The 14,125-nt window shown below is 40.7% G+C and overlaps 1 protein-coding gene across 1 annotated transcript in view; it reads right to left on the bottom strand.

Moving 5' to 3' along the window:
• Window positions 1-14,125, bottom strand: part of Smyd3 (SET and MYND domain containing 3) — a 550,757-nt gene that overhangs the window by 432,334 nt on the left and 104,298 nt on the right. Inside the window, exons 3-4 of the mRNA XM_028755272.1 lie at window positions 5,130-5,237; window positions 3,864-3,921 (exon numbers count right to left, since the gene is read on the bottom strand). Of these exons, the coding sequence (XP_028611105.1) occupies window positions 3,864-3,921; window positions 5,130-5,237 (166 nt within the window). The remainder of the gene's footprint in view (window positions 1-3,863; window positions 3,922-5,129; window positions 5,238-14,125) is intronic.

Raw genomic sequence — 14,125 nt, forward strand, 5'->3', positions numbered from 1 at the left:
AGAGAGAGAGAGAGAGAGAGAGAGAGAGAGAGAGAGAGAGAGAGAGAGAGAGAGAGAGGAAAGATAAACAAACGGTGAGCCCATACACTACAAATACTCAATGGAATACTCAATCATCAGAAAATGGAAACTAATCAATGAGATGAGCTCGCTCCAGTTACAATGGTCACTATCCAAACTCAGAGTAAATTCTGGCAAAGATGCAGCAAAGCAGGCACTCCTACACAGCAGCATGCAGTCATTTGCACAAAATGCCCTGGTGCCAATGAGGGATCTGCCTGTCCATCTCTACTGCAGCACTATGTCCAGTACTCAAAACGTGGAATCAGGGAGTGAACAGGTAAAGAAAATATGGTACATATATGTAGCAAAATACTGCCCCAGTGTTATAAGCCAGGTGCCAGAAGACAGATATCACACATTCTCATTCATGTTAAGAAGTTTTAAAGTGTTTTCTAGTTTCCTTTCTGTTGCTGTGATAAAAAACACTCTGACTAAAAGCAACTAGGGGAAGAAAGGATTTATCGGTTTTACATTTCTGGGTCAATCAGAGGGAAGTAACACAAAAACTGAAGGCCTGAACTCGAAGCAGAAACCATGAGTGAACACTACTCGCTGACTCACCCTCTGGTTCACCCACAGGCTCATGCTTAACTAGGTATTTTGTATATAGTCCAGGACACTTGCCCAAGGAATGGGCTGGGCTCTCCTATGTGAACTAAGAATGGAGACGATCCTTCACAGGCATGTCTACACGCCAACCAGACATAAGCAATTCTCTCTAAAGCTGCTCCTCTCAGAAGTCTCTAGGCTGTACCAAAGTTAAAGCCAGGACAGAAGAGGATTTCATTAAAGTGAAACAGTGGTCATCAGATGTGAGAAAGGACAGAGAACAATGGGATGAAGACAGGCTGGATAATGGGTACCAAAATACAACAAGTTAGGAGGAATCAGTAGGTTTAAGTCCTTACTAGATAAAAATAGTCTAACTGTTCCCAACACAAAAACATGACATATTTCAGAAATTCCAATACCATCATTACTTATTGTATACTTATGCTGAATCATTTCTACTGAAACATTTCAACTTTCAAAGGGTTCTCAATACATATAAATGATACATTTTTGTAATGCAAATGCTAATTACCTTGATTTTACTGTTATATATTATATTACATATACTGGACCCTGAAATTTTGTATAAATACTTTATGTGTCAATTATATTTTTATAAAAAAATACACAGATTTTTCTAAAGCTAATATGACCTCCTTGAACACTGGTTTAAACTATACTACACATGCAGGCAAAGAGTGAACCATCAGACTAATAACATCTGAGAACATTTCACCAAAGGCAATATAATGGCTTGCTACTGAGTGGGGCTAATGTTAATAGTCAAATTCAGTGTAAATGGTGTTAATTATCTAGCAGTACTAAAAAGAAAAATGACTAATTAGTTCTCTATTAAAACTTGAAAAGACACATCAAATTGAACTAACACTCTTCCTCATGTCAGGTTTGCATATTTTCTTCAAATTATTTGTCCAAAAGAATAATTAACCCGTGATTTCTTAAATAATAATTTATTACCACTGGCACCTAGGGTCCTAGATATGTAAATCTGAGATCATCCTCTCATTCATCTCCAACCAGAATAGGAGGGAAACTGTGTAACAAACGTAGTCTACCAGTTCTAGCTGGTTTGAGACTGGAACTACTTACAAGCTCAGTGAAGAAGACCTGTGACTATACAAAAGCAAAATAACCCTGACTGTGCTTGACCCCACATCTGGGGAGCCTTAAGGCACCCATGGCAGCTAGCAACCACCATGGTGGCTGAGGAAAAGAACAATGCTCAATACTGTCACAGAGACTAAGTCTTCTGTACCCAAGACCTGCCTTAGTATCTAAAGGCAGGACAACACAAAGGGACTCCCTAGATTGCCCCTGATCACTATGTTGCTCTTCCCTAACATGAAAAGGAAACCCAAGAGGAAAAAAAGGGAATGAAGGGAGTAAGAAACAGAAGAGAAAGAGTCAATCAGACTAACAGCTATGCTACTAACAAACTGAGATTCCCCCGGTTCTGCTCATGAGGAAATCATGAGTACTCCCTTGTATAGCAAAGGATTATGGGTTGGATTAACAGATTCAAAAGTTTAAGCTTCAATTCTGAAGAATTCGAGGTACATGACTCCAGACCTTAGAAGATGAAGATTTATCACACTGGGTACATAACTTAGAGGGATACATCCCTGACTCCAGTGCTGCCAAACCAACACGAGATGGCTAGTAAAATCCTTGGCTCTATGCAGCATCTCTACACAACAGCGGCTGTCGGCAGTCAGCGTCAGCTAGGTATGACAGTTCCCAAGTATCAGGACCTCATGTCAGCATTATAACGCTCAAGCACAGTAGATACAGGAACCTTCTATTTTCAAGGTGTGACAACTCACCAGGAACTCTTCCAGAGACCAACTCTTCTTCTAGTCGCTTGCCCACTGCCTTCTGAAGTCTTGGCTTCTTCAACAATTACCCTGGTTTTACTCTCTGCCCTGAGCCAGTCAGCTATCCTTTCCGGGGTGCTATTCCACAGCCACCACACCTCTCCCTTGTGTTACTAGTTCACCCATTCTACCCATGATAAAAATCACAGGTAGGCAAGAGAAGTCCATCTGGGGGACGCTTTTAATTGGCCTAAATGTTAAAAATCACCAGAGTTGGCACAGGAAGGAGTCTTCTGGCTGACTTGAAAAGCAGGTGCCCAGCCTGCTGCTGATTGAGCCAGAAACAGAAAAAGTATAGTATGCAAATGAAGGATGGATGGCATTTGTGCCAATCAAAAAACCGGTTTTGGCTTAATCAACCAAACACCTTTTTCTGAGTTCATGGAGCCGTGTTCCCACTCCCATCTTGAATGACAACAGCTGCAGGTTCTTCTAAAGTTCACCAAGGCTTGGCTCAGAATACTGCCTTCTCAGGCCAGTGCAGGAGTGACCGTTACTGGAGTAAGACCTCCTGACATAGGAGTCCTTCTAGCTGGAGCATTCTCGAAGTGATCATTAAGTGTTCAAATCAGCCTCACTTGGATAAGCACAATCCAGCCAGAGACTAGATAAGGGACTGCTTGGCTGATGGTTCCTGCTCAGTGTGTCTACGAATAAAGCAAGGGCTCATCTGCTGTCATTTAAGGGCCTGAACTTCCTACTGTCAATGCAGAGTTTCACTTATTCATGAAAAAATTGTATAGTGCTTACAATAAAGATATGAAAAAACTAAAAAAACTAACGTTCTCTCAAATTTGTTAATTCTTGACAATAGTTTCCCTATGAAGATGGCTCCATGTGTTCAATTACACTATTCTGTCTGTTGTAGATCTTCACAAAACTGTATGTACCTTAGAATCTTCTAAACAAAATCATGTGTTAGCTGTTTATAAAAACAAAAACTTTCTTTAGGCTTCTTTCATGTAATAAACACAGAAAAGCAAAGTTGTATTTCAAAGCAGTTTGTGAAGGCAGCCAGTGGAGAAGAGTGTGTTCACCATGAGTGAGGTCCTAGCCCAGTGGTTCTCAACCTTCCTAATTCTGTGACTCTTAACACAGTCCCTCATGTTGTAGTGACCACTGCCCCAAGCCATAAAAGTATTTTCATTGCTACTTCATAACTGTACCTATGCTACTGAGTGGTGTCTCAGTTCCTAAGAGCATTGGAAACAAGTGTTTTCCAAAGGTCACAATCCACAGGTTGAGAATGGCTGCCCTAGACTGGACCTCTAGAAAGATGAGAGAAAATGGGGCGGGAAGTTCAGTAGATAACTGATAGAATTAATTTTAAGATACTAATGAGTAATCACTTACTGGACTCCAGATCATAAAATGAATAAAGTTTCTCTGACTCTGAGGGTTTTTCATCCATCTGTGAAGAAAAAGGAGAAAAACAAGGTAAGTGCCCCAATATATAATTATGCAGCTTTGCCTACACTTGGATATTTTGATGAAATTTTTTGTTTGATTGCTTATTTTGAGACATGATATACCACTACATCACTATGTAGCTCTGGCTGTCCTGGAAAATACTCTGTAGACCAGGCTGGACTGGATCGCACAGAGGTCCATCTGCTTCTATCTCATGAGTGCTGGGATTAAAGGTGTGAGTCACCACACCCAACTACAATTAAATTTTTTAAAGATCATATATATAAAGTGATATATATCACTTTTCTTTATAACTTTTAAAACATTTATCTATTTGTGTATGTGTGTGTGTAGATCAAAGGGCAATAGTCAGAAGTCAGTCCCCTCCTCCTATTGATGGGTACCAGAAACAGAATTCAGGTCATTATCAGGGTGGATAGTGAGCACCACCACATCTGAGTCATTCCTCCAGGTGTCTACAGCACTTTTTTGAAATTGCTTTGTAACAGTTTTAAAATCTAACTTACGACTTCACCTAAGCAGTTTTATCTCCAAATAAAAAACTCCTTTACAAGAAGTTCCCACTATAAAAGCCTCTATTAAAGTTTGAGGTGAAGAAAAAAGGAAAATAAAAATTCAAAAGTCAATGACTAAGTGAAGAGATCAAATAGCTCTGCAATAATCTGAGGGGTTTATGCTACAGACCTTGCAGAACAATCTAGAAGCTTCTTAAGGGAAGGGTTCCAGACTCTGCTGTAGCAGAGACAGGACTGCAGAAATCACAAATCCTGGCTCTATTTTAAAGGAGGATGAGGATGAGGACGAGGACAAGGACAAGGAGGAGAAATTGTCAATTTAATATATTATTATCTAATTATATCCTCATTTGAAAAGACAATGTAGGATAGCTCATACATGCAGTGTATTCCTGGGAAAAAGTTACAAAGGAAACATAGTTTCTACTGGTTGCTAATATGTTACCCCAAGACTCTATTCAAGAAAGAGATCATAATATCTCTATGGACAGGGACTGTGCACCTCACTGCCATCAAACCGATGACTAGTAGAAACGTTTCTTATCTTAACACACTGCCTGGGCTAATCCACCATCCACCTTAATGTGAGTGCAGTCCCAGCCTTAAATAGGAACAGGAACTACAACAGCTTTTGTCAAATCAAACTCAGGCACCTGTCATGATGTGTACTCACCAGCTTGACGATAACTCTCCCCAGAAGTCTCACGGAGTCGGGTGGATATCTGGGTTTGCAGCTTTTAAGACATTTGCATTCACGCCTGTGGTCTGGCCAGGCCTTTTTCTGTGAAGAAAGAGCAGGGAAGGCATCAGAGATGAAAGTCAACTTTCATTCCAACCAGTTTTGAACACTGAGAATCATCAACATTAATTCATTTTCAACAGCCTAAATAGACTATAAAATGCAAAATTCATTTTGTCACACTGCATACGATCCAGAATGTCAAGAAAGCAGCCACTGCACAAAGGCACAGACACCTCGGCTTCATATTGTCCTTTACATTTGCCCTCTGGTCATTATAAGGTGGGAGACTCTATAGTAAGAACCAGTGGGCCTTTCTTAATACTTAAATTCAATACTTGGTAACGTATATGATAGTATTTTAAAGAAAGAATCACCCAAAGCTAGAAAAGTGAATTGTGAGGCTAGGGGAAATCAAAACAGAGAAGCCAGCATTGTGAGTTTTGCTGTAAAAAGTCAGATATACCAGGTGGGCTAACAGGTTCAAAACTTTAAAGGCTACATATTGCCCTCAAAGGAATCACAGAAAGGAGCTAAACCATAAATATCCAGTTTGTTCAAGACAGTATGAGGTCATACTTATGTCCTGGCTTAATTATAAAAGATCCCTTTTCATAAAAGTATATACTTTGGAAGACAATGTTCCGATGTGCTGGAGAGAACAGCCACGGAGCTAGGTCACAGAGCTAGAAGTGAGTGGACTAAAGGGAAGGATGTGAACCCCAAGGACAGGGTGACAGCCAGAGCACATGTCTCCTCAGCTCCATCTCAGACATTTATCTGATGCCACACAGATAAAAATTATACATCTAACTCGTATTGTCTTCTACTGAGTCTTCTGCTACAAAAGACTTCCTGTGTCAGACTGCCCTAGTAACCTGGGGTTAGGAAAATCTTTGCTTAACACTCTTAGTCATTCTTCATTCCAATGCTTACACCTCACTCACGTCTCAGCAGGATGAAGCTGGTTCCATGTAAAGAAGTAGGCAAAGAGCTGAGCATGAAGCAACCCTGGCTCAAGCCTGCTGCCACCAAAGAGAGAAGGAGAGGGGAAAGGAGAGGGGGAGGGGGGAGGGGGAGGGAAAGAACAAAAAGAAAGAAGGCCAGCATGATATGCCTATAACCCAGGCCCTCAAAGGCTGAAGAAGGCAGATTAGGAGTTCAAGGCCATCTTGACTACATAATGAGCTTCATGAGACAATGAAAGTCATGTAAGAAACAGGTTGTGCTGTGCAAACACAACAGGAGATTCGGGGTTCAGATAAAAAAGGGAAATCAAAGTCTGCAATAGAATCCCATGTGTCAGGGCATTCCGGACTTGAAAAATAACTTCAGAAACCACAAGTCTCTGTGACTAGGACGGTATTCATAACTGTTACAAAGTAATTACATGAGGAGTCCTCAATGAGGACAGTACCACTGATGAAGGAAGGTTGCCCTGGAAACTGTTCTTTCTGTTTGCTGTGATATTGCAGTGCATGACAGACACTTAATTAGCCAAAAACAAGAATCGAGACCCCCCATGGAGGACACTTCCACAAGAGAAAAACTAATCCCAAAGGCAACACAAGTTTCTTATCTCCTTCGAGATATGCTGTGAAGGTAAAAATGTGTTTCGAATGGCTCAGCCTAGAACTAAACCTTGGTTTGCTTGTTTTTACACAGTCCTAACAGCATTGAATTTTGTCATTGTCGAATCAAGGGAAGACTTTGAGAAGTTTTCTAAAGCTAGTCCATGTTTTATAAGGCTGGATCCACTAAGGCCAGAGCTCCTGTTCTATCAGCATTGCCAATCCAGCAGACATTCCCTCATACACCTGCTCTTCCTTCTCAGAGTGCCTCTGAGTGTTTGCGTCAGTATATAACTAATTATGTCTTCCAGTCCAGTAATGTCTAACTATTTACATAACAAGACACATTAATTTTGTTAGTCTTTATTTTCTTTTTCCTTATAAACATACGAATTTCAGCTAGGTGTAGTCAACTGCACACCCTAAATCCTGGCATTCAGGAGGCAGAGGCAGGCAGATCTCTGAATTTGAAGCCAGTCTGGTCTATAGAGCAAGTTCCAGGACAGCCAGGGCTACACAGAGAAACCCTGTCTCAAAAAAAACAAAAACAAAAACAAAAACAAAAAAAACAACTAAAGTATTTAATAATAGATATACAAATTTAGGTAGAATTACCTATATAATTTCATTTCAATATAGTAGAGAGGACAATAAACATAACTGTCATAAAATGTGCAAGTGGGTCTGGGAAAGGCTAAAAATCTCAAACCTAAAATAACCCTACATGTGCCAAACATATACAGATTTAAATTATCTGTTTAAATGCCCTAAGAACTACCCCAGAAACTGTGTGTGTTCCTAAGATAGAAATGGATATCTGAACTTTTTTATTAAATTTCTTTAGTAAGGTGGGTGTGCACCTATGTATGTACAGACATGTGCATGTGCCCACAGTGCATGTGTGGAGACCAAAAACAGACAACTTGCAGGCGTTTGTTCTTGCTATCTACCATGTGGATCTCAGGCATCAGAGTTGGCAGCGAATGCCTTTAGCTGCTGGGTCATCTTCCCAGCCTCTGGACTAGTGTTAATCACCTCAAGGCATTCAATGTATACCTCATAACACTCACAGTTATCTACAAGGGGTTCCTAAGAGCAAAGTAGGTGAGCAGACCCGCAATCTGTAGACAAGAAAAGAGACCTGAAAGTTTGCATTCAACTCAAGAGTGCTTGGTAGCAAGAGAGTGATAGCTCCACCTCTGTGTTTGAAAAGGCCCAATATTGGACCACAGGTCCTCAGAGGTGTGACTGTGGGAATCAAAATTAAAAACAACTCAGCAAAGACCACCAACAACTTGTTGAGAATAGCCATAATAAAAATATCAGGCCCCTCCAGGGACAGAGTGACCAAAAAATATAGAGACAGCCAAGGACGACATGCCCTGACAAACCTAAACATGCCCTAGTGAGAAATGGGTCACCTGGTGTTTTTCTCCCCTTCTTGGAGGTCTGTGGTTTCATGATCAAAAATAGCAAGTCATCCTACCCGCCAAAATGATTGCTTATGCAAAAGTGCTGATGTTTGAAATATCCAATTATATGTAACCGCGCCAGAATTTCCCGCTTTCCCCTTCCCCCCTTGCACTGTTCCCTATAAAAGCTCTGAGCCCTCGGGGGTCTGGATTGATTCTCTCCCCTGCATGGGATGCATTTCCATCCGAGGGCCCTCGACAGTAAACTGCCTCTTGCAATTTGCAACAAGTAGGTCTCTCGTGTCTCCTTGGGCACGTGCTGATCGGGACTTGAGTTGGGGGTCCTCTTCGGGGGTCCTTACATGACACTCTCCAAAACTGGAATCTGGGAATATAAAGTAGATGTAGAGCATGTTGTCTAACAGCTATAACTAAACTCTTGCACAAAGATTTCTTTTGAGAACACAGGAGATTCAGTGACAGAGAGGGTTGTGTCCATTCAAAGTGTTCGTGATCCCCAAAAGACCACCAAAGAGCTGATTCCGATGCAATTGTACTAGGGCCTCTTTTCTCAAGCTTGAGTTTGGGCTCACCACCAATACTCACTCAACAGGACCAAAGGGTGAAGCCCCAAGCCCAGTTTCAAGCAAGCATTTATAGAGGCAAGCAAACAAGCAATGGGGTTTTCAGCTTAGCACAGATCTGACTAGAGGGCTGGGGGGAAGGGGGGCTCTTAATGCTCTTTAGCATAATTGGCTGGTGCTGGGAGCCAAACGCTAGACTTCACTTCTGCTTTCCTCCTCCTTGGTGGTTGTCAAGTGACTTGTAAACTAGTGCTAGGTGCAGGCTTGTTGGATAACTCTAGTTTAACCTTAGGTCTGGTTCTCTAAGATGGAGCCTGAACCCAGGACAGAATTAGTCTGGTCTCCCAAGAGCAGCACAGTTTTCTCACTTCAATGCTCACAGCAAAAGACCACTGATGAAGAAGGAACAAGGCCAGGAATGTCCACAGGACATCAAGCTATCACAAAATGAAACAACTAAGTTACTATATCTTTGGCAATAATAACACTAGGGTCCCAGATTAAGCCATTGTCATCCAGTACAGGGTTCAGAAAACTACAACCTGTGTAAGTCAAATCTCTGTGGCCATATTTTGGGGAAGTTATACTAGAATCTAGTGACCCTCAATAGCTGCACTCTCTTTATGCTAAGACAGAGATGAGAAGTTATTACCAAGTCATATGGCCAAGAATATTTACCACACAGCCCTTCACAGGGGGAAAAACGTCAAAATAAATAAAATAAATTACACCCAATAGCAAAAACCACTATGCTGGGTTAACCAAAATAGACCACATAGACCGTTGGCATCCACAGAGACTCTTGTTATGCTGTGTTAAGATCTGTCATAGCTGTTACTGTTTCCTGTTTTTTGTGCTTTTCCTATTTTTGTCTTTTATTATTTTCCTGCCTTTTGTAGCCTTTAGTTAAACATTTTCTATGTGACCCTAGCAGAAAGAGGAATTTACTTCCCTGACACAAGAAAGTGTTGAGTCTAATTCCCAAAGCCACCAGTGCTGGGGTGTCTTGCCCTCATCACAAAGTCCAAATGGTGGTAAAAAGACAGAGTACAGAAGCAGTTCGGGGGGCATTAGGGGTACCACAGCTGAGTCTGGGACAGGCTACTCTGCCACAGGAAACTCCAAATAAAAACATATGTAGCTGATGAAGAAGGAGACTAAATCATGGCTGGAGAATGGGGTGGGGGGGAATGTGTGTATGAGGGGGACAGAGGAAGTTAACCAAAGACCTAGATTGCTTAAGTATCTTTTATCTCCCTACTGACATGATTTAGACTAATAGAGAGTTAGGATGAAAAGTGCAGTTCAAATATGATGCTAAGCCCATCCAGACCACTACAGTCTTCTATTTGGTCCTACTCTTACACTGACAGGTGCCTTCCCTGAACAGGGGGTGTGTCACATACGCATGTCCTCCAAGTTCTCAGAGGCTATTGCAGGAAGATCTTAGTGAAGCTATCTTAGGATATATGTTTTAAAGCCAGTGTGGACTAAATGGTAAGACCCTGTCTCAGAAAACTAAATAAAAAGCACAGGGAAGAGGAGAAAACGGAGTCATTGTGAACAAAATGTTTAACTAAAGGCTACAAAAGGCAGGAAAATAATAAAAGACAAAAATAGGAGAAGCACAAAAAACAGGAAACAGTAACAGCTGTGACAGATCTTAACACAGCATAACAAGAGTCACTGTGGATGCCAACGGTCTCCATGCACCATTGAGACTGTCAGGAGGGACCAAAAATAAAACTCTGCAAATCCAGCAAGGTGGTGGTGGCACATACCTTAAGTCCCAGTATCCTAGAGGCAGAGGCAGGTGGATCTCTTTGAGTTGAAGGCCAGCCTGGTCTACAGAGTGGATCCAAGAGTCAGGGCTACACAGAGAAACTGAGTCTCAAAAAAAAAAAAAAAAAAAAACAACAAACAAGCAAAACAACAACAAAAACCCCACAAAACTCTGCAAATCCTATCAGCCTGAGAGGTCTGAAACATAGTTATTCCTAAAGAAATCAAGAGGCTTAGCTTTCTTTAGCACCCCCCCACACACACTGTAGTATGGCATTGAAAAAAAAAAAAACCACCAACTGATAAAATCACCCTGTGAAAGGCTTACTGATGGGCTGGAGAGATGGCTCAGCAGTTAAGAGCACTTCCAGAAATCCTGAGTTCAATTCCCAGCAACTACATGGTGGCTCACAACCATCTGTAATGAGATCCAATGCCCTCTTCTGGTGTGTCTGAAGACAGCAACAGTGTACATGAGTACATTGTACATGAGCACATTGTACATAAGTACATAAAATAAATAAATGTTTTCTTTAAAAAAGGAAAAAAAAAAAGAAAGGCTTACTGACATAGGAAGTGTTTTCTACCAGGAAAAACGAATAAAATCATTTGGTAACTACATATGAAATGCTGACCCCTTATGTGTGTAAGGAGATATAGAATTCCTAATATGAAATAGAACCTCTATATGCAAATGTAGTACCTTCCATAAGATCACAATGGGAAATGTGATCTAGAATCTGGTCATGTGATGTGTTTAGCAATGAATTCAATTAGAAATGTAAATATCAGAAGTCAAGCTAAGTCCAGAAAACGTAAAATAATATTTGGAGAGTTTGTTTGAGATTGGTTTACTTGCTATCAATATCTCGGTCTGTTTTTACATTTTGAACAATTCTTAATAAGAAAAAACAGCCTGTTCTTCCTTTTCAGTCTCCAAATCATCTGGGATGGTCCATTATGCCAATATTGAGACGGGTTCCCACTCCAGGAAATGACATGATGGATGTCCCACCATCAGGCACAGGCAGGAGCTCAAAGCCACCTAAGAAACAAATAAATCTTGCCAGGATCAGGAACAACATTATATGCACAGCTGGAAAGCATAGATGGACAGACTGACTGAGTGCACAGGAAATATGGAGGAACTGGCTTTGCAGCCTACTGCATTCACAAAAAGAAACATTATCTCCAAAAAACAGAAGTAAAAAGAGAAAATGTCCATTGTTTCAATCCTGTACCTTAATTTCTATAATAAAAATATGTTCTTGTGTTTTATGTTTCAAAAGGAAATGTAAATGCCAACAGCCATGACAGCATCCTTTGAGCAGAAAGAATATGTCGCACCCTGAAAAATGGCCCCCAAACCTTTCTCAGACAACGTGCTGATACCATATGCACATATAGCGGGCTCAGCTACTGGCCGGTCATGTCTCTCGGAGACAAACATATTTTTCTCCTACAGAGTTACATTCCCACATCAATCTCGATTTGGCTTGCTCTTGCTTCCTGTTCAGCACTGTTCAGTTTGTCAGTTTAATTCTGTGCCGCTTTATAGATATCCACAATAATTACAGCATTTAGCTCTGTACCTTAAGGGGCAGATAACCGGAGCAGTTTAAATGCATATGTTCCAGCCAGCCTTTGACTCCCACCTCCACGTCCACGCCAACTCCCCACACGCACACAAACATATATTCTGGCTGGCATCGTATGTTTCATCTTACTGGCTCTTTTCCCATTACCTTGCACGTTATGTCTAACAATGACATTGTTATTGATGCTACAGTAAATAACTAATATATGTAATAAAATATATACGCTACGATGAATCAAAGTCACATACCCACACGCCAAACTCCCTCTGCTTCTTCTAATCAGATAATGTTTTTTTTTCTTCTCACTGTGTATTATTATAACTAGAGAGAGTAGCCTCGGAGAAAACATATTTGTAAAAATGGGGAAAAGGAAAAATAAAGGTTTGGGCCACTGAGATTAGAAATGAAGTTTCCAAAAGATGTATGTCAAATAGTATGTTAATTCATCACTTGTATACATATTGCACCTGATCAGACATTTGGGGAAACATAGAATCCCATTCCGCCAGGGCGAAGGGAAGGGCTGAAATAGAACCACAAAGTAGATTTCCTATGATTTATTTTGTGAGGAAAGGCATTTGTTTTCTCTCTCTCTCTCTCTCTCTCTCTCTCTCTCTCTCTCTCTCTCTCTTTCTCTCTCCCCCCTTTTTATTGTAGTTACTGTTGATCTTATACAAGAAAGCTAAAACCTCACTATGAGAAAACATTTGGTATAAAAAACAAAATGAAAGATAAAAAATACTTTTAAACATTCCATATCTTATTAGAAACATGTTGAAGTTTTATATTTCTTTCTGTATGTCTGTGTGTCTGTGTGTGTGCACACGCGCATGCACACTGGTCCTATGTAAGACATGTATTTGTGTGTGAAGCTAAGCATGCATGTACACGCACACACGTGCAGAGGCAAGGCTGACATGGACCGTGTCTCCTAACTGCTCTCCACCTTTATTTGTGGAGACACACTCCCTTCTTGAGCCTGAAGTTCATGGATTCCAGCTAGGCTGGCCAGCCAATGAAGAGATCTGCCAGTTCCACTCCCAAGCCTGTCTCCATTCCCACAAAAGTTTCAGGTGACAAATCCATATGTCCATATCTGATGGTCTGAACTCAGACGCTCACACTTGCCCATCATACGTTTCACCCACTGAACCATCTCCTCGGCTCCTGATTTCAATTTTGAAATGTTTCCATTATGTGTCATTTGAACACAATATAAAACAGGTGGAGGGGTCTAACGGCTAGAGATCTTTCTGGGCATGTACCAAGCATCACAGTGAAAGTAAGTGCCCAAGAAACAAAGGACAGATACAATAAATAATAGAAAAGCAGATGTAATCAGAATGTTACAGCAAGAATAAAATTTACATTTACAAGGTAAATACAAAATCTGGAAATTTTATGTACATTTATTTCTCAAAATCCAGAGTATATCAATTATGAAATACAAAACAATTTACTTGCTTTTCTGAGCTGTTTCCTTACTTGTAAAATGAGCATGTCACCTGTAGCTAATTTACTCAAGATTCTTATAAACAGAGCCTACACACTGCAGATGTCTGTCAGGTATTAGTGTTCATCAGTACGGACTCCAAAACTGATCAGTACGGACTCCGAAACTGATGTCTGCCCTGTGTTTCCTATGAAATTACTTAACTAGACGTGGCAGAAGTAACGTTGGAACTTGGATGCTCTGACATTTTCAAACATGGATTTTTCCCATTAAAATCAGTTTATTTGCATCCTGGAGAAACTAATTTCAAATGAGAAAATGAGATAACAACAACAACAACAAAAAAAAAACCTGAAAAAAATGGTCTAGATTAAAAAAAACGAGAACTCCAAGTGAGTGCTTATGCACATGAACACACAAGTGAGCACACACACATCCCACATGAGTGTCTGTACACATGAACACACAAGTGAGCACACACAAATCCCACATGAGTGTCTGTACACATGAACACACAAGTGAGCACACAC

The sequence above is a fragment of the Grammomys surdaster genome, unplaced genomic scaffold (genome assembly GCF_004785775.1).
Source record: "Grammomys surdaster isolate TR1022 unplaced genomic scaffold, NIH_TR_1.0 126051, whole genome shotgun sequence".
Classification (NCBI taxonomy): Eukaryota; Metazoa; Chordata; class Mammalia; order Rodentia; family Muridae; genus Grammomys; species Grammomys surdaster.